The sequence below is a fragment of the Pinus tabuliformis genome, chromosome 3_2, assembly GCF_031772625.1.
Source record: "Pinus tabuliformis cultivar Carrire ecotype Pingquan chromosome 3_2, CPIR1, whole genome shotgun sequence".
Lineage (NCBI taxonomy): Eukaryota > Viridiplantae > Streptophyta > Pinopsida > Pinales > Pinaceae > Pinus > Pinus tabuliformis.
Window position 1 is genome coordinate 226,972,861 of NC_142302.1, and position 22,272 is coordinate 226,995,132.

The following is a 22,272-nucleotide window of genomic DNA, read 5'->3' on the forward strand; positions in this document are numbered from 1 at the left end:
GTTACAAGTCTGATTGTATCAAGGTGATTAGCTGATATTGGCATCGTTCCAAACATCTCCTGCCATCATAGATCGAATCAAGTTGTGTTAAGTTAATTCTGAGCAACAAATGACCGTTGATGTATTCGATTCCTTCAAAGGCAGCAGAAGATTGTGGACTCCTGCCCTTAAGATGTTGATACGGTCATTAGTAAATACGTGGATCAAGTCATCCTTCCACCAGTCTATGGCAACAATGGAGCAACTCTGAAAACTGATGGGGTTGCCGTAAGATAAGGCCCAGATTTGACGGAAATATTCTTTCTGTTGTACAAAACTTCTTGCAGAGATATGATATTACATTTTCAATACTGTAACCCTTCAAACACTTTAACTGTTGAGAGCCTACTTCAACTGAAACCCACACTGTAGATGATTAGTTTGATTTTGTCGAAAAGCTAATAGTATTGCCTATGAGTGTCAACTGAAGTACTTGCTGCCAGATCAATATTGGTGACTTCCTGCTATACCTTTGTTCGACCAAACCCTTGTTTATGATAAGCAGGGGAAATAATACTGCAGTAACTTTTACTGAATAGTTCGCTGCCTAGGGCTTCAATGTCTTACAACTCAGATTGCAAGATTTGGAGTGATGTACTAGAATCAAGTTACTTCAGATGAGAAACATGGTGGCTTTGAATTTATGTGTGGGACGCAGCTTCTTATAAAAGACAGTTTAGGCTTGAGAGTATATATCAGTGCTTTAGTGAACGATGATGTTACTGTGATGCTTCAGGAGATTTTCAGGTTGATCAATCGTATCAGATTACAAATTGAGTTGGACCGAAAGATTCTTAACTTTATGAAACGTGTTCAAAAGTGCAATCGATTCTCACAGCATGATGCCAATAGTGTCGGCTTAGCTTTGATGGGGATCGTGATGCATGAAAAAGTGAATACCTTTTATAATGCAAGATCTAAGACAGAGCTTCATGTCGATGTTCCAGAACACCTTCTTCAGTTGATTCAACACAAATATCTGAACCGAGAGAGAAATTACCTTGAATTCGGATCATGAGCCAAGATGTTCCGGAGACTTCAAGCACTGCAGTCAGCTATAATGAATTACCCCTGGAAAACTTTCAACGACAGTTGCAGGCTCATATAGAAGTGAAATGGAACAGATACGATATTAAGCAGGTCTGAGGTTCAATCCCACACAGAGCATCCGAATTTGAAACAACTCGAGAAATGATATCAGCAGTGGATCCGAAGCCCTTTTTGTCTTGAAGTGAGGGTCCTTATTTGTATGAAGCTAAGTTGCATGAAACGGCGAAACGTTTGAGAGTTTCCAAAACAGGTACGTTTAGAAATGTCACCTCCCAAAAATGGAAACATCGGCCGAAATGTCAGTGGAAACATCATACATGTATATATATCTGGCGGGATTAGTAATTATTATGGAAGACCAAGAGGCCCCAAGCAAGCGCAATACGGAACCTCAACTTTCTAAATGTTCGAAATTGTAATAAGGATGAGGTTGATGCAACAACAGCTACACATAGTCAAAACATTCACAACAGGGAACAAAAATTTAGGTCGAATTTGACTGCATATCAGGATTTTCTCGCTCTACCATCGTGTCATAATGTCAACGCTATTATGTGATGGTGTCACTCAGTGTGTTGCAAGTCACGCGGGGTGGTATTACAGAAATCTGATGTTGTAATTAGATGCCACGCTAAAGAAATGTGACCATATGCCACAAGAGCAGAGGAGATTTTTATAATATTCACTTTTTGATGTCTAACACACTTCTTTGTGTAGCAAGCAATGCCCCATTACAAAGTCGAAGTCATGCCAATAACAATCTGGTGAGGTTGCTTCAGATCACCGTACCTGAATGAGCCCAAAAATAAGCAGTGAGCCCAAATAGTTCAATGCTAAAAGATGACTGATCTTTGGTGACGAAGGAAGAAATAAGCATCTTAGTTATTGCTTTCTCTCTCGCTTGGGTTTGCCCTCACCTAGAGCCCTGATACCATGTTAATTTTGAGTTAACATGTTCTTTGCTTAGATCAGATACTTCATTTATCCATTAGCCCATTAAAAATCCCCTCAATCCATAAGTAATCACATTAACCACGACAATAATTGATGAAAGAACAATGAAATATAAATGCAGAAGACAAGCCAAGACAAAAGGACACCATATTTGGCAAATGCCAGGGAAAAACCCCAAGATGGGGAAAACCCTTTGATCAAATCTTCCTATTATTATATCAAATGTTCATCAGAGAGAGAGTACTGTGAAAATTTCTAGACTCGAAGGAACCCCCACTGCGGCAAATCTGAATCTACTCACCTACTTGATTTTTAAATTACATTCATCAAGTTATTCTTCTGAATACTGAAGCAAATTACTTATGCAGCCTACACTAATTAAATATTTGATCTCATAAAACAGAAAACAGAGCAAAGAACAAGATACATAGGACACACTTATTTTTGGACACAATAGTCCCCGTAAAAACCCAATGCAGGAAAACCGATGCAACAGTTATGAAGGTTTATTATTATGTAGGAGAAATATCTGAATACAAATCTAGGATGCTCATCTAGCAATCCTTTACAGAGAAAACACTGGTGGAAAATCTGAGTGTTTTACTCACTTCACCCAGCAGAATTCCGACTGATTCGGCACAAGACTGGCTAACCCCGGCTATTTCTACGCTAGCTTTGCTTCAACCCTACGTCACCTTCTCTGCCCTATACAACAGCTCTCCCGGTTGTTCCGACAGTTCCGGCAGTTCCTGGCAGTTTCGGTTGTTCCGGCAGTTCTAGATTCTGCATGACAAACAACTTTTCTGCGTTAGCTCTCCCAGCTACTACGCTGCCTCTCTGCAAGCTCTCTCCGCTTCTTTGTTCTGTATTTTTTGGAATGTCCTCCCGGATTCTCTCTGCCCCTCAGCTGCAAGATCTCCCCAATCAATTTTCCTCTTGAGAACTTCTCACCTCAAAAAATCGATTTCCTCAATCTCCTTGTGTGTGTTTCCAAATGAACCCCAAGCCTCCATTTTATACTTTTCCTGTTGAGTCTTCAATGGCCGAGATTAAGTCTCTAATCAACGGCTAAGATTAAAACATGACTTGATCCGCCTTCCAGATCATTGTCACCCATATTTTGATTAATACCCATTAATATTTTAATTTTCCTAAGTTTGGACTTAGGAACCCCATTAAAAATATTAATTATTTTACTAAAATACAATCCAAGTGGAATTTCACCAAACGGTTTTTGGGTTCTTTAAAAATCATGTGTCTTAGCCTCTCCACCAATTTTCAAAGCTAAAGCACTTCCGATGCTACCAAAAGCTAACACTTCCTCTTAGCGAGAAAAGTGCTCTAGCAACAATGTCCACCTGCATGTTGCTCTGTTTCTGAAGCACCTCCTTTCTGCATTGTTGCTGCCACCAACACTGTGTTGTTGCTGCTACTGTACTGCTGCCCATGACACTACCACTGCCACTGCTGCATCTGTACTACAGCTCCCTCTCAAACGTTGCATCTGCTATGTTGCTAGCACTGCCACTGCTAACACTGCATCCGTACTGCAACTCAGTTGCTGAGAGAAGCAACTGAAAAACATCCAAAATTAGTTGAACTTAACTATGTTCAACATAATACAATGAATGTTGGATTCTGACTGTTGCTGATTCTGACCCTCTAAATCTTCTGCGTTGCTACTGACTCCTGCATTGTGCCAACTGCACTGCTGCCAACCTTGCTCTGCGTTGATCAGTCTCTGGTCCCAAGCTATTGCATCTGTCCTCCAAACAATCCACTGCATCATCTAACACTAAGTCCATCTCGCTACTGTTGAATCTTGGGCTCCCGTAGCAAGGAATTGATCCAAGACGTGGACTCCTCAAGGCAGCAAATCTAGTTGATGTAGCTTACAGCCTAGTTAGGGTTCCAGGAAGTCACTGAGCAAAATTCTCCCAATGAGCTAACCTCTTCCAAGCATTCAACAATGAACAAGGACTTGAGGCTTCTTGTCAAGGCACCCTTCAGCAGCTTTGAACTAACAATGACATGAATCTATCCACAAACTAGGGTAACATCCTCTGAATATACTGTGGCCTTCTTTCCTTGACTACAGCTGAGGTAGAGGACTCAAGTTAGGTCATTCGGCCTCTCCACAAGAGCTTCCAACCAGTTGTTGTAATAGCAATTCCTGCAGCCCAAACCAGAGTATAAGAACATGAAAGATTAGACCTCAAACTCACCTTTATTCTAGCTACCTGATTTGACATAGAAGTCGCACTAAATCACAAGTGAAGCTGACATAAACAACTCATCTATCCTTCGCTCAAGCTGCACTAGGACTGCGGTTCTTTTCACAACAAATTTTCACGCAAAAGTTATTCCTCAAGAACCTTGTCTTCCTTGCCCCAAGCTACCTCTAACTCATTGTCCAAAACGCAGAGATATTCTTGATAATGAATGTGATAAATGAGGTTGTAGGCACCTCAATATATACTAGTCGATGGGGCTGAAGAGACGTGACTTTTGGGCTTATTGAGCCGACATATAGGTGAGGCCGACCTTGTTAATTTTACATGAGAGAAATATAAATTCAAAATCACACTTCTCCTTAACCAAATTCGATGATCTTTAGGTCGATTTTGGTCCTCTTGAAAAGAGGAATTTAATGCCATAATTATCTTCCCCAAAGGAGCTATCCAAAGTGGAATTTGGCACTAGTTGCCAATTTTAACACAAGCTCATACACACAAACACAAATTTGTGTTCTCTACTGCCTTGTCTCACCAACTCATGTTCACAAGGCAATGAATAACAATGTGCCTTGATCCTCCTTTTAAGTTTTTCGAATAGGCTAAATCTAGGGAGTCTTTAATTTAGGAAATCAAATTGTTGGTTGAAGAGTTAACAAGGGCTAACAAGTTGTTGTAATCATCCTGCCTTAATTTAGAAGTTAAGGCTCTTTTAGTCCTTTCCCAAATTAACTCACACTAGAAGACAACAACTAAGCCTTCCACATCTGCACTAGTCAAGCTTCACACACACGTCCTAACTTTTATGAATTTGCCCTAAATTTTAGGAACTCATCCTAATTTTTAGAAATTAGCTCCTAACTTATAGGAATTGGTTACCAACTTATAGGAATTGGTTACCAATTTATAGGATTTTGTGCATACTAAGGCACAAGTCAAAGAAAGACCTTTCTCGCTACTTTCTAGTAGCATACAAGACAACAATTTTCTAGTAGCATACAAGACTCGAGCAATTTTAAAACTGATAACTACTTCCCATGATACAATTCCAATCATTAAGCAACTATACATGAAAATTTCAACTATTAACATTAAGATCCATAGAGCTGTAAAGATCACAGTAAGACAATAAACAAGAGACACCAAAATTTACCCTGGTAAAACCCCACTCGAGGGGGAAAACCCAAGTAGCCTTCCCATATGAGAGAATGTCCAATTCAACCCGATTTGTACGTCGAAAAAGCATATCTTTGACAAGATTACATAGGCAAACATTGACCAGCAAGATTACCTCCCACAAGTGCCAAGCCAACTCTCCAATATCCAATACAATGATCCCTCTAATTCTGTTCTTAAAAAGGTTTGCCACAGGTCTCTAAGAGGGTCGAACTTCAGCCTCAGAACTCACACTATTCACAGAGATAATGTGCCTCGGGTCCACATTGTTCCACAGAAAGTATGCTTTAGTCCTTTTCATGGTTCCACATAGTGTATGCCTCGGACTTGTGCACAAAACAGAGATCTGAAATCTGCCTTGGAGGAAAGCAAATAGGCTCAACATATAGTGATTTGTCCATGCAAAGAGGTGTGTCTCTTGGGGCAAGCCGACTTGATCTTGGAGGGGCCAACTTGAACACTTGTGGGGTAAAATATACATTTATTTTTTCTCTTTTGACTTTATTGATGAAAATATAGACTGAAGCTACCAATTTCCAGCAGTTTTTACGAGGGTCATGATAGAGGAGTTCAACAATCATTGCCACCAACATTGAGGTATATAGAGGGCTTGATTAAATGCTAGTTCCATACCCTCGTACATGACAAAATCAAATAGAAACATTGTAATCCCCCAAATCCTAAGATTCTGAAAAGTGTTAAGTCTATTGGATTTTGAGTGGGATCTAAAATTCTACTTTCTCCATATGAAATCCAATGAGGTTGGAACCACTTTCAAACATCTTGAAATAATTAATGGTAATGTTAAAAATTTGTAATTAGTTTTACCTTAAGAATTTAATATTACCATTAATTGCATAGCATTAGTAGGGGCTAGACAAATCCACTTCCCAACACTTGAAATCCCTTCTAATATTGCTTAGTCACCCTTAAATGCACTCCAAAACCTTTGAGAGATCCAAACCTGTGACTCAATTGCGTGAGAATGAGGCAAAAGTTCTATTTAAGATGCTTTTTCAGTGGACACCTCTAGAAAAGGGTGTATATACAAGCAGTTCAATTCATTAGGAGGGCATCTCACACACAAGTTCGATATCCAAGAGGAGGCAGAAAAAGTGTGAAATTCCAAGAGGAGGAGATTTGTCGGATAAGGAAAATCGAAGTTTCTGGGTTGTCTCTCTCTCTCTCTCTCACGTGTGGATTTACTAGGCTATTTGCTAGAAGGTCGAAGTTATTGTTGGGTCGAAGTTTCTATTGGGTTGAAGATTCTGCTAGGTCAAAGATTTTGTTGGGTCGGAGTTTCTGTTGGGTCAAAGTTTTGTTGGGCCGATGTTCTGCTGGGTCGAAGTCTTGTTGTTGCATCTAGGTCGAAGTTGTTGTTGGAAGGTTATCATCTGCAGAAGAAGGGAACGGTTGACTTGGTGGTTGGAGGAATTCTGTGTCTAGGTCAAGGAGTCTTGCATCATCTCATGAAATTATTAAGGAAGATTTGTTGACTGGGTTTTTCCCTAGTTGTCCACCTACATCTGGTGTCATTGATCTTCGTGTTATTGCTATTGGTAATCGCTTGATGAACTAAGATAAAAGAAGAACTCAAGAAAGTCAATAAGAACATAAGAATATCACAAGTGATTATCAACATAAAGAAAATATTTCTGCCTTTCTGATTTTCTAAACTTGGTTCTATCTCGTTTTCCTTGTCTTTCTCCAAGATGATGTCATTTAAACTCTTGCTCTTCTTTAATCCCATAAGATAGAATTGACTCTAAAAGAGGGCATTAAGCTCCTTCCAATTTGCGACTTTCTTTTTCTTGGTAAGGAACATTTCATGACATAAATTATCTCACCATAGAAATGAATATCCCTCCATCTTTAGTCAAGAAAAATAAATATTTACTACATCTAAAGAGCCATGACAATTGAAATAGACTACTAGTTGTCTTAACCGATTACTAAGTTGAGCACGATCCATCAAACCATCAGAAGGCATTATCTCTACTTTAGTTTCAACTCTAAAAGGGTTCTTAGAAGTCGAAGGATTAGTTTCCCAATGAAAATTCTTCTCAAACTCTAATTTAGGGCTTTCTAGATTCTTTTTTTCTCCACTAGGAATTTGCTCTCCTCCAAATTCAAACTTGTAGACCATCACTTTAACCAAATTCAATAAGTACTACAATACTTTCTACACACATTCCAAATTCTTGAATCAACACTCACTAATCGTAGTTCAACCTGAAGCACCATGGTAAGTAATTCCAAGTATAAGTTGCATGAAATGGGGAAACAAAAACGCGTATCTAAAATGGAAACACACTTGAAACGTGACCCGTCAAACATTAGGAAATAGGGAAACACAACACACACACACACACACATATATATTGACACTTTGAGAGAGAGTATTTAATTTTAACATTATGATTTAGAAAACAGATCCATGAATAAATAAGCAAGTGCCAAGGCCCAAGAACATTTAAATGAGAAACATAAAAGACACTGGACAAGAAATACATAATGCAAAAAACATTTAAATTTGAAACAACTCCCTAAATTGGCTACAATCCTTCAATTGACTTCCATAATCTAATTGTTTAAGCTCCAATTCAGGCATTTCCCTCTCTCTCTAACCCCTCTCAACCTAGAGAATGCCTTCTTATGCACCATCTCCAAGAGTGAATTAGATAGATTTGTTTCTCTTTACATCCCCTCAATTATCAAAATAGTTCAACTTCCCCTTTATTTTGTACTGCCACTAACCGTACCAACTTGTCCTAGTCATATAATGCCACAAACACAGCCCTTCCCCACTAAATGTTTATCTCACCAATTTATATTGTTGCAAGGCTTCGTTGATCCTTCAACCTATACCTTCATCAAATACTCGCAAAAATCTACCTACACAGTTCTCAACACATGCACACCAGTTTATTTAATCGAGTCGATATGCCAGTTGACTTTATCATCAATTTTTGTTCAATTGAATCTTCTTTATCAACCAGTTGAATTGATTAAATCATCTTTATAAGTGGATCCCACCTCCAGTTTTCTAGATTTCTCTCCTGTCGAACCAATTTCAAATCACTTATTCACCTGTGTGAGAGTTCTCCTTTGTCATTGCAATTGTGCTGCATCCCCAATCACTTACCAATTCAAATATGCTCAAACAAAAAATAGTTTAAAAAAAAAAAAAAAAGAGTAAAAGTTTAAAACTGGGAAAAAATATCCATATCAGCAAACCCTATAGTATCCCATTAATTGCATTGCAACTTCTGTAACTAGACTTTGCAATCCATTGCCTCTGCCAGCCTTATCAAGGACATTCTAGCTATCTCATTCCCCTGCTCCATTATTAATGCTACAGCTTGAGTGGTTGATCATTTTGTTACAACTAACAACAAAATAGCAAATGATTATCTACATCTTATGGCAAAGTATTCGTATTTTGTCAGGAAAGAAATGACTTCAATGACAATACATACTAAAATCAAGCATGTAGGCCTCGAGGACCAGCCTTAAAAAATGCTGTCTTCAGTGAAAAACCAAACCTGATTGAACGAGTTGGCAGAAGCAGCAACCATCATTGTACCAGCGCAAGTCCACGAAAGTGCAGCCCAATCAACACTTGCGCCACTACCGAGAACAAACCCTGCTCCAGAAGTTGCCACAACAAGCATGCTGGAAGGAAGCAAAAGTACATTCTTGAGTAAGAAATATAATAAAATCAACAATATTACCATGTCAAAGAAAACATTATATCTGCATCTGAGCCAGAGTGCTGGAACAAAAACAATGTGGAACATACAAAACAACATTTGATAACATAAATGTGCTATCAAGACCACCTGCGTAAATGACTTGTGATGTAGAAAAAGCAGCATTTTGAATCCCACCTATCCATACAATACAAACAAAGGAAGGGTTTCTGTAACCACCAACATATGAAATAAGGCCTAAACTTACGGGTCATGGATACAGCGGCTTTAATAATGTCAGTCTTTCTACTATTACTTTCTACACTTTTTTTCTCACTGTGGTACTGCTAATGCCGATCCTACAAGTGCAAGAACAACACTTGGGAGAAAGCAGATTCAAGGAGAACATCCATACCAGTGTACAGGTTATCACTATCAGTGTTGTTATCAGTGGAACAGTAGTTAATATAAATAGCTGGAAAAGTTTATGGCATGGTTTTGAATGAAAATAAAAAGAATGTGTTCTGCATAAGTATTATGAGTGGATAGATGCTAGAAGTCGAGTACACAATTAAGAAAAATACATTACTTGGCTTGATTCACTGTGCTAACTATAATAGGGAACAAATTCACTAACGCATTGCTGGACTTAAGGTTCTTTATGTTGAGTTTGGTTGACAGTAATTGACCTGTTAGATGTGTACAATGGTGGCAGACATTAATTGGTGCACATGAATAATTATAAAACCCTATGAAAGTAATTTTTGGTCACAAGGTTTGGGCCCCAAGATTGTTCAAGATTCCAGTGTGCAGAGTTGCAGTCTCAGCACTGTGTAATGAGTACTTCCTTGTTTGGTCATCCTCTCCTAACTTGCATCTCAGGTTGTATGTCGAATCACAAGAATCTGCAACTGCTAGTTTAAAGTCATCCGGTTAAAAACCCAACCACAGATAGGTTATCAATGATTGAAGGCCTTGATTGTGTAATGTTCCTTAGGGAAAATTGCCCTTAGGGATAAAGAACATATGACAAAATTAGTTCCAGTATCACAATATCTTTTTCAATTCAAAAGTGATGATAGTGAAAACACAGTAATGTAAGCAAGTAAATGATTTCCAACAGTACACATCAAGTAAAAACATTCATCCCAGGGCTGTTGCACCAGTAGGGTTTACTGTACAGCCTCCATAATTGAGTAGCAGTCTCTATGCTAACTGTAGATTTTACTTTACTTGAAATCCTGGATCTGCTTGAATTGGTGAAATTTGGCAGCTTAGGGAGAAATTCCCTCCTTTGGGAAGCCTTCCTCACCCTTTGGAGACCCTACTAGCCCTTGGAAGAATATAATTTGCTCAAGGAAAAATATTATTTTTAATATGAAACCCACCACTACACAAAAGTACACGTTGCCTGGGCAAGGAAATTCAAGCTCTTCAGCCACATATAAATCGAGTTGTCTTTAGTGAGACTTTTTTGAAAGCTTTTCCTGTGGGCTTTTACGGTCTCATTTCTCTAAAATCCGGCAGGAATTTATTGAAATCACAAGTTTGATGGGTAACCCCTGCACAATCGAAGTGCCGTTGGGGTTTTTCATGGTGCTGAATCCATATATACAGTCAAAAAACCAGTTTAAATAACACAAATCAAGATTTCACCTCAATTTTTCCGCCGGATTTTGGCACCGGAAAGTCCAAAAAGTCGCATTAAAGACAATTCCAATATAAATAGACCACATGTCACATCACTTGGAGGCATCTCACCACTCATCCATTCATCTACTATTGGTTCGACTACTTCTGAAAAATGCAGGTCTGAGCTCACACGTGTGAAGAGGGAAGATAGAGAATCTGTTGACTGTGTTGACTTTGTGTTTTGGGCCTTTGACCAGCGTTTACTTTTGTTATTTTTGGCATGGTTTGACTTGGGATTTTTAATCTGTTTTGGAGGCCGAATTCAGGAGCAAGGAGGAGAAATTTTTCTGGGCACTTTGACCATAATTGACCGCAGACCTGAGGCAGCCTTTGACCACATTGTTGACTTTGACATTGACTGATTTTGAGGCAGAGTTTTGGGAATGTTTTGACCAAAAGTTTGACTTAGGGAAAGAGGCAAATTCTTTGCTGCCTTACTAAACTTTTTGGAGCACTTTGACCAGATAGGGCAGAGTTGACTTTTTGGACTCATCTTTAATTGGTTATTGGATGGTTGATTTGACTAATCAAGGATTTGACCGTTGGCTCATTGTTGATGTACTTGGACATTTTATGTCTCTGCTGAACATTTGATGACAATCTAATAGAAGAAGAATTTGGAAAGGGTCCCCCCTTGTGGGGTTTTTCCTTGGTCTTTGACCAAACTTTTGTATCTCTATTGTTCTTGGCTGTCTTCTATTGTGCATTTGATCACATTCTGTGTATCTATAGTTGCTTATTGTCACTAGAAAATTGAAAATTATATTGGAAATTGACTGCTAATTGAAGAAGAATTGGTATAAGTGATTGTGTTAAGCTTAGAACACTGGAAAATTGACATGAATGAACAAATCTGAAACTAATTCATTGCGCCAAGACACAATATTTTTGTTATGAATAAATATATAGGAAATAATGTAAAATAATGTAAATGATAATAATCATAAATAATGATTAGTTAATTAGTAATTAGATTGAAGAGTCATGTCTAAATGAGACATGACTCTCCATGAAGAGACACCTGCTTGGTATATAAGCAAGCCTCTCACTCTCATTGTATCATCATTCTTATTTACACATTCAATATATAATATTTGTATCCTCCCCCATAAGAATAGCCTTGTCCTCAAGGCTGAAGCTGCGGAAACTGCTGAAGAATAGTGGCTAGTTCCCAGGTTGCATCTTCCGGAGAGGTGTCTTTCCACTTGACGAGGACTTCCTTGATCATACGGCCACGCAGGTGCCATTCTCGTGTGTCCAGGACCTGTTCAGGTTGGAGCCAGATTGACCCTTCTTCATCCAGTTCAGGTAGACTGGTTTGAATTCTGCAATTGTTCCCAATCACTTTCTTGAGGTATGAGACATGGAAAACTGGATGGATTTTTGCAGTGTGTGGCAAAGCTAGCTTGTAGGCCACTTCTCCAATGCGCTGAAGTACTGGATACGGTCCGTAGAATTTTGGAGATAGTTTCTGACAACCCTTGTCTTTGAGTGATGTTTGCTTATATGGTTGCAGCCTCAAAAATACCTGATCCCCTTCTTGAAATTGGTGTTCTGAGCGATGTAATTTTCTTCTTTTTATACCAGAGCTTCAGGAATTTCTTCTGCACATTAATAGTGATAGTACCCACTGATTCCATCCAAGGGTATCCTAAAACAACATCCATGTTATCCATATCTGAAGCATAAAAATCACCATGCAACACATACTTATCCATAGAAAGCTTCAAATCCTTATAAACTTGAACATCTTCATCATCAACATGTGTGTTTTCAATGTGTTTGGCTGGAACTTGCAAATTTTTTGCCAAATTAACATTGATAAAATTATGCTTGCAACTAGGATTTATAGACACAACGATCTTCTCCTTCTGAATCAATCCATGAACCTGCAATAAGGAGACACCCGTAGAAAATAACCCCTTACGTGTCTCATTCTCCTTTTTTCTAGCCCGAGACCATTTGTCTAAAAGAAATCTTTCATATTTGGCCTCTGAAAGTTTGAGCAACTGCTTGTTGTCAAATGAGCGCCACCATTTGGAAGCCTCATCTTGAAAATTAAACGGTACTATACCCCTCAAAAATTCCCCATATTTGAACTTTAACCTCTGTATGAATTCTTCAATAGTAGGGCTATCATCTTTCCCTATAAAATTAAGATCCGCCATGAAGAGGGTTTTGAAAAAAATTCACTTGGCAAAAATTTGAAATTGTCACAGTTTAGTCAATATTGCTCAGAATCCCTATTATGACCTGTTTTCGGAAATGGAACAACCATTCTACATCTGCCCATGTGATAGAAATCCCAATCCAGGCACAGGAATTTCAGATCCACACTACAACTGTCCCGCCGTCACAAAAAATTGTTGAAAAACCGTTGATTTTAAATCAACGATATTTCCCTCATCCAGACTCCGATTCGACTGATTTTTTTTTTTGAAATCGGGTATTTTTTCACAAAGAATCCAGATCTGCAATTAGATTCTGCAGATCTTGCACCAGGACGTCCAAATCTGCACCGCAACTCGCTGCCCCATAAAATTGTCTGCAACACCACTGGTTTTTCGATCAGTGATATCTCCTTCATCCGGACTCCGATTCGGCCGATTTTTTTTTGAAATCGGGTATTTTTTCCCAAACAATCCAGATCTGCAATTAGATTTTGCATATTTTGCCCCAAAACGTACAGATCTGATCTGCAAACTCGCTGCCCCAGAAAGTTCCTGCAAAAAATTTAAAAAAAATCTCCACTTTTGCCGAAGAAAGTGCTCTGATACCACTTGTTATAGATCTAACGCGAATACAAATAAACCCAATAAATAACAAGATATGAATATAGATAGAAATGCTTCTTTATTGATATTAAAACCCTTAAAGTAAGGCAACACCATACATTCACTCCTTAAAGAAGGAGAACACTCCACAAGCCATATGCATGTTCATACACTAATCCTTGACACCTCTCAATGTGGAGTCTCTAGCCTCTATATAGGCCTCATACATACAATACCATGGGTCATTACCATGGTTCCCTCAATACCATCTATCTAAATCATGGGCCCCTTACATTATTACTAACTACTTGTGGTCTCTTACATGATACGGGTTAACCACCTTATTTATTACTATGGCCCATCCCATTATTACATTATTCCCTTGGGTACCTCCCTTTGTACCCCATATTATCCCCCCTAAGTATTTAACATTTTCGCTTCATCTAGTATCAGAGCCAAGTTTGGTTGATCACCAGGCCTTTGGCCACCAACCTGCCGTCAACATTGTTGTCATCAAGACTCAAGTGTTTCGCTACAAAGTGGGAGGTTCTCTAGTCAGCCAGTTTCGCTGATTCGTCAGAGACCCTTGGCCATTATAAAAATAAAAATAAAATAAATAAATAAATGAAGATAAGAAAAAAAAGAATTATCACATATAAAGGAGTGAAAACAAAAATTATTAAAAAGAAATAAATAAAAGATTTTAAAAATATATATATATTATTATAAAAAAAAATTATAAAAAAATCCAAAAAAAGGAAGGGATTATTTAATAAATTAATTAAAAAAGGGTTATATTAAATAAATAAAAATAAACATCAAATTTACAAGGCATACGATCGTCTGCCGCATGCCCGAGAACTGCCGCCTACTTCAAAATCGGTTTGCGCCATGTTCCAACCACGTTTGTGTCACTGTCTTACGTTGGTTCTCAACACCAGCCGCCACAACTGCCACCTCGGGCCCTAATCTGCAGCAACTAGCGTCCACCCGATAGTCGGCAAGGCCACCACGTTGGGCCTGCAAAAAAATGTTGACCAAAGAGAAACCACTGCGATCCGCCGTCATCTGCCTGTCGCCGCCCTCAATCCACATACCTCAGAGCCCACCATTGTTTCAACTGCAACCACAGCACGTCCTCTGACCAATGCCCGAAACCCCCATCACCTACTCTCTAGTGACTGTCAACCACCTCTTTGGTGCCTATTGACCAGCGGCCTCATTACGGCTACAGTTACAGCCATCGACAGCTGCCATAGGCAGCCAATCTACCATCATTGATACCGTTGAGCCTACGTGCAGGTGACGTAGCTATTGTCCTGTTTAATGTTCTCCGAAAATCACCCACGCCATTTCCACCCTCGAGTTGTTTTACACCCTACCGCCACCATCTCATTAACGCACTGAAAGGGATTTTAGCAAAGGTTTACAAACTATATTCCCCTCAGTCGAAAGAAAAAAAATCGTGTTATAGTACAATTGTGAACTTTCACGGGCGAGACGTCAACTGAACCGAGAGGTAAAAGGAACCAAAGGTGGTCACCGAAGCGTCACAACGCATCTAATGTTTACCTTCAGCAAACAAATATTTATAATTATAAGTACTTGCTGATATAATTAAGTTATATCAAGGAAAAATATAATCGTGAAGAATTAAGTGTCTAATAAAAAACATAAAAATAAAAAACAAGGGAATATATTAACTACAAGATACGAGATAAAGGATATTCAAAAAGAGGTGTAAGTATGAAGGCATGATGAATTTTAAGTGATAAGGTGAATTCAAGTGGGCAGGGATATTTAAAAGTGTTTTTTGAAAAATCAGAAGGGTGCTTAGTATATCATAGAGTATTTGAGAAAAAAAATGTCAAATATATATATATATATATATATATATATAAAAAAGTAAAAAAAAAGAGATACAATAAGTGGAGAAAAACAAAAAAACAAAGAGATGTCGTCCACCAAAAGTAGTGGTTTCTTTGCAATATGTCCTTTTTATTTAGAAGGATACCCTAATTGTCAAGAATCATTTAGAAATCAAAACGTTGTTTGCACAAAATGTTACAAAACTTTTACCTTAGTTGAACTTCTAAGTGATGCAAATAAACAATTATTAGCAAGAAATATGAGACAATTAATGGCAAGTTGTAAGGAATGAAGAAAACAGAACCCACATTGCAAGTTGAAAGCCCATCATCACTTCTACCAAACAATGTAATCAAGTGTACCAAGAAATTGCAGCTAGACGATCAAGAGAACGGCAAAATAGCCAAACTTCAACAAAACAAGAAAGTGTTACAACACGAACATAAAAATCTTATGGATATGCATTACAAAGAAATAATGGAAAAAGACGAAGAAATTTCTCGCCTCAAGGACCACGTTGAAAAATTAATTGCACAAGTCAAGAAAACTAAAGTCATGAACAAGGAACTCAAACAGCCCTTATCAGAACAAGAAGAGAAAATTTAAGTTTAAAGAACCTTAATAAAAATTTATTAAAACAAATCAGATATCTAAAAGATGATAAGCTTAAAAGTCAAAACATTGAAAATAAGGTTGATAAATCAGAAATCAAAGAACTTTTACATATGAAAAACCATAATCAAAGTCTACTCACTCAAATTAAGAAACTTAAGGATGGTAAGAAAACATTAAAAGAAAAGTTAGAACAATTCACTCAAGAAGAAGTATCGAAATCTCCAGTTATAACAGTCCAAGTTGAAGATAAGGGAACGAATATCGATCCAGTGAATATGACAACTCAAGAAGACAAGTCAGTTGAAGAAACGACACACTTAGATGTTGCAGTTCAAATGATTAACATCCCAAGTGAAGGTTTTGTAACCAACTCAACAACATCGTCCCTTGAAGTAAATCAAAAAATTTCCACACACTTAATAAGGGAATGTCAAACCAAAAAAGTTCCCTATCGGCATCATTTTCATGAGTAGAAAACTCAACCATGCTACATATCACGACCATTCAGAGCAGAAACAACAAACTGATATTCCAGAGAACAGTGATGTAACCTCAATCCAGTCCTATCATGACAAGTCGTTACAAAAATCTAGTGATCAGAATATTACACAGAAGTTTAGGATGGTTTGGTCCCTTTTCGGTGCGACAATTTTGTTTGTCACTTAGAAGATCATATCAACATGTATCGACAAAGATGACAGTTCCGAGATAGAAAGACATTCGAAGCCGAAAAAGAGATCAAGCCTTTTTTAACAAGATTTGAAGACAAAGCTTTTTGAGGAGGAAGGCAATGTTATGAATAAATATATAGGAAATAATGTAAATGATAATAATCATAGATAATGATTAGTTAATTAGTAATTAGGTTGAAGAGTCATGTCTAAATAAGACATGATTCTCCATGAAGAGACACCTGCTTGGTATACAAGCAAGCCTCTCACTCTCATTGTATCATCATTCTTATTTACACATTTAATATATAATATTTGTATCCTCGTGGATAACTTTATATTCCAAGTCTTCTGGAGTAATTAATATTGAGAAAGAACTTTGTTCGCTTCAATTTCTCTACAATGAATAAGCAGCGGAAATAAGAGAATAGGCAAAGATAAAGAAACACATTCACACACAAAATTTCCTAGTGAACCCAACTGGGAAAACCCTCTGCTAGTTGTAGAATTTTATTGACAAAATTGAGCAATATAGAATTCGTTACAAGGCAATCTGTTTCACTAGAGAACAAGCTTGTTCTCACTGCTAATACTTAGTTGAAACCTGCTTGCAATAAACCCTGACCCAACTCCTAAATCCTTGTGTTGCCTGGCTCCTATTTCCTAGTGTTGGGCAGCCCCTATTATTTAGGAATTAACTCCTAAATATCAACGCACTTCTGCAAGGAATTATCTCTGTCAAAAGTCGTGTATAGGCCTCTCCTTACACGCTCCTCTTAGCAACCAGCTCTCACACAAAACTCGTGCTCAAACAATTATCATACAATTTTGCCTTTCGACCTCCTTATAAGCAATTGGACTCACCTAAATCTGGAAAATTTAATTTAGAACTTGAACCCGTGATTGATTAATAAATGAGTAAAATTAACTCTTATAACTCGTTGTAACCTCAATTAGACATTTAAACTCTCACTCGTTCCTTTCCAAAGATAAACTAGCACTTGGAGACAAACAAAACTGAGTCTCCAAATTCAAAGCATAAGTTAACTGCTTCATGACTCGTCCTCGTTGCTAGGAACTCGTGCATGCTAAGGAAGACTTGAGCGAGGTCTATCTTGACTAAGGCACCAGTTAAGAAGACCTTAACTCACACTCCCTCTTTAGCGAGGAAGGGATTTCGTACAACTCCCAACTTATCTTTGAAATGAACAAACTGCGTCTTGTCAATGCCTTGGTCAAGATATTTGTTGTCTACTCCTCTGTTGGAATGTATGGTAGCTTCACTATCCCTTTCTACACACAATATCTGAGATGATGATACCTGATCTTGATATGCTTTGAGCGATTATGAAACACTGGATTCTCAGAGAGCTTGATGCAACTCTGATTATCATAGTCTATCACAGTAGGCTCCATATTTTGTCTAAAATGTCCCACAAGCAAATTCCTCATCCAAATAGCCTCACATGTTGCCAAAGTGGCAGCCATGTACTCGAACACTAATGAACTGAGTGCAACTGATCTTTGCTTCCTGTCGTACCAGGTAACAACTGTTGACCCAATGCTAAGGACACCACCTGGAGTACTCTTCCAATCTATGGAGTTCCCTGCCCAATCTACATCTGTGAAGCCCTCAAGCCTCACTCCATCAACATGTCTGCACCACAATCCATAATCCGTTGTGCCTCTAAGATACCTCAAAACTCGCAGCAACCCAATGAACTTTGGTCGGTTCCATCATGAACTGAGTTAGTTGGTTAACTACAAAAAAAATATTAGGTCATGTATTGACTAAGTGCATCAATGACCCAATGAGTCGCCTATATATTGTAGCATCCACTCGCCTTGCTCTACTAGCATCCACCTTCCTCCAATTTGTTACTAGAGGCATCACCATGGGCCTACAATCCTACATATGAAATCTCCAAAGAATCTTTGTAGAGTACTTCGATGTCCCACAAAGATCTCACCATCACCATGCCAATCCTCCAAGCCAAAGAAATAGTGCACAAGCCCGTTATCCTTCAATCTCAAACTCCCTTGCAAGGTCCCCTTTGCAATCCTAGATCAAGCTATCTGTTCCGGTCAATATAAGGTTGTCAACATAGAGCACTAGAATGAGTGAAAGCCCTCCAACCATGATATAGTACAGGTTGGCATACCTCACTCTTAGTGAAGCCCAATCATCGAAGGCAGTTGTCAATAATGAGCTCTCTTCAGCCTACACACAAGTGTATCTCTGCTGAACAAGTTAGACCCCTCTGACTACTCCAAATAAATCTCCTCTTCAACCACTTGGTTGAAAAACGTTGTCTTCACATCCATCCGGTGGATCTTCCACCCCATCTATGTTGCAAGTGCCAGAATAGTCCTGATGGATGAATACCGTGCTACCGGGGCAAAGGTCTCATCATAGTCTATGCCCTCAATCTGTGAGAAGACCTTGGCCACAAACTTGGCCTTGTACTTCTCCACACTCCCATCTACTCCATGCTTCACCTTGTACACCCATCTCGAACCAACTATTGATTTGCCCTCAGGTCGTGGCACAATCTCCCAAACATCGTTCTTCATGATGGAGGAATATTCCTCCACCATGGCATCCTGCCAAACCTACTAAGAAGTTGCCTCCTTATAACTAGAAGGCTCAATGTCCACCACCTCTGTCATCAGTGTCATATATCCTGTGTACCTTTGTGGTTGCTTGCTCTGCCTGAACATGGTGCTAGGAGCTTCAACCTACTCCTGGGCCTCTTGAATCAGCTTCTCGACCCACTTGGCTTTCTTCCTCCTTGTGTTATGAGTCTCTCGCTGAGTAGTTGCCTGCTCTCGCCCTGGTCTCTTCTCCTCATCATCCTACTATGCATCCTGTTGTGGATCCTATGTGTGAGCCTCTTGCCACCTGCCTGAGACACAATCTATGATCCAGCTGAGGCTCCTCCTTGGGAGCGAGTAGCTACTCCATCTCAAGTCTTCCAACCTTCTCTCGCTCTAAGGACTCCCCCATAGCTCTGAACTCCTCAAACCTCACATTTTGCCTAAGAACAGTCTTCTTGAGTCCCAGTAGATACACCCTATATGCATGTGTTGTCTCACTGTATCCTATAAATATACCCTTTTCTGCTACAGGCTCCAACTTCTTCCTATTATCTTTGGATACATGGCAAACTTTTGCACCAAAGGTACGTAAGTGTGAAACATTAGGCTTCTTGTCTGTGAAAGCCTCATCTGGTGTAACTCGTCCAAGAACCCTATGTGGACTCCTATTATGTAGAAATACTACAGTGTTGCATGCCCCTGCCCACAAGAACATAGGCAGACCTTGATCATGCACCATGGCCTTGGCCACTCCAACAATATTGTGGTTCTTCCACTCAGCCACCCCATTTTGCTGAGAGTTATCAGGTGTTATCAGCTCTCTCCTAATACCATCCTTCGCACACAACTCATTGGAGGTATTGGAGACATATTCTCCACCATTGTCACTCCTCCCAGCCTTGATCTTCTTCTCGATTTCGTTTCCTACCAAGGCCTTAAACTCCATGAACTTGCTTAAGACTTCATCTTTCTTCTTCATGAAAAATATCCATGTTTTTCGAGAAAAATCATCAATGAAAGTAACATAATACATGTCTCATAAGAGATGGAGAAGAGAAGGGTTTGCATACATCTAACTGCACCAGCTCCAAAATCCCTTTGGCTCTGTTGTCTCGGCCCTAAAAAGAATCCTTGGCATACTTGTCAAGCCAAGTGTGCACCCCTTACACACATCATGTTGATCAAAACTGCATGTCCGTAAACTTGTGGCTTCCTGTCGAAGAATCTTCAACACCCCATGACGCAAGTATCCCATGCGCATGTGCCAAATTTCTCCAACATCTCTACTCTACTCACCACTCGCCTTGTTGCTCAAGGTTGCACATGTCTCAACTTGCAACCTGTAAAGGTTCTTCACCCTCACACCTATCTGCTTCACTACTCCAGAAGCTAAGTGCTTGAGGTACACCTTACCTTTGTTGAAGATGACATCATATCCTTTTTCCTCAAAGGTAGTTATTCAAACAAGGTTCTTCTTTAGTCCTAGAACATAGAGGACATCTCTAAGATGGAGAGGGCTCTTAGACTCCCTTTCAAAGCTGACAGCACGAACTCCCCTAGATGCGTACTTGCCATCATCTCCTAGCTCAATCTCCTAGCTCAAACTGCATGTCCTTCTCCTTCAATTCGCTGAAATACTCCCCATTCCCAGTCATGTGAAAAGCGGCTCCAGAATCAATATAACATGTGTTGCTCCCTACTAAGCTTGCCATGCAAGCTATCAATGAGAAATCTTTTTCAAACTGAGAAGCAAACCCATCTACCTCAGTTGATGCAACCACATGATTCTTACTAGACCTCTTATTCCGATTTGGACACTTAGTAGCATAGTGCCCAAACTCATGGCAATGGAAGCACTTGATCTTACTCAAATCCTTCTTCTTCTCACCCTTCTGACTAGACTTGGCCTTCCCTTTGCCTTTCTTTCCCTTGGCCTTGCCTGCAAGAGCAAAATTATCCTCAACCTTGGTCTTTGTTGATCTACCATCTCAAGTTCCTCGAACACAGTCAGTCCATAACCTTCCCAACTAGGAAAATTTTCTCTACCACCAACAACATCCTAGAAACCATACCAAGACTTATGAAGTCCTAGTAAAGTGAAACTCACAAGGTCATAGTCAGATACTTGGACACCTACAACTCCTAACTCATCTCGAACCTAAGAGAACTTTGAAAGATATGAGACAATAGGCTCTCCTTGTTTCATCTAGATACTCCTTAGCTTCTCATTGCGAGCAAGCTTCCTGGTATCACTAGAACTCTGATATAGATTTAATATAGTTTTGAACTTCTCAAAAGTTGACTTCTTCTCATGGACATGAGGAACTATATGATTTTTTACCCCTTCTAGAATAATCCTCCTGGCCTTTACATCATTCAGTTTGTTAAGCCAATTGTTAGGGATCTTGAGGTGGTGGTATAACGTTCTTGACAAATTCTCCCACCCCATTATCCTCCAATACTATCATGATCCTCCCTTTGAAAGTACAAAGTTAGAGGCTTCCTCTAAATAATGATCAGCTCTCATTCCTTGGTACGCCATCCTCCTTGTCCAAAGACTGCTCTTGACAAATCTACTCTTGTTCTTCACAACTCTAAACTTTGTGTGTTGGGCTTTATGTTGTACCTCACTCTAATACCATGTAGACTTTCCTTGAAATCCTCAATTTGCTTGAATAAACAAATCTCAAACTAATTCGTTGCACCAAGACACAAGATTTCCCTACAATGGATAAGCAGCAGAAATAAAAGAATACACAAAGATAAAAAAACACAATCACACACAAATTTTCTAGGGAACCCAACAGGGAAAACCCTCTATTAGTTGTAGAATTTTATCGATCGAATTGAGCAATATAGAATTTGTTACAAGGCAATGCGTTTTACTAGAGAACAAGCTTGTTCTCAC

The 22,272-nt window shown here is 39.0% G+C and overlaps 1 protein-coding gene across 1 annotated transcript in view; it reads right to left on the minus strand.

Moving 5' to 3' along the window:
* LOC149180535 (protoheme IX farnesyltransferase, mitochondrial-like) overlaps nt 1-22,272 on the minus strand; it is a 188,268-nt gene that overhangs the window by 118,297 nt on the left and 47,699 nt on the right. Inside the window, exon 3 of the mRNA XM_089416165.1 lies at nt 8,999-9,128. Coding sequence (XP_089272291.1) covers nt 8,999-9,128 — 130 coding nt within the window. The remainder of the gene's footprint in view (nt 1-8,998; nt 9,129-22,272) is intronic.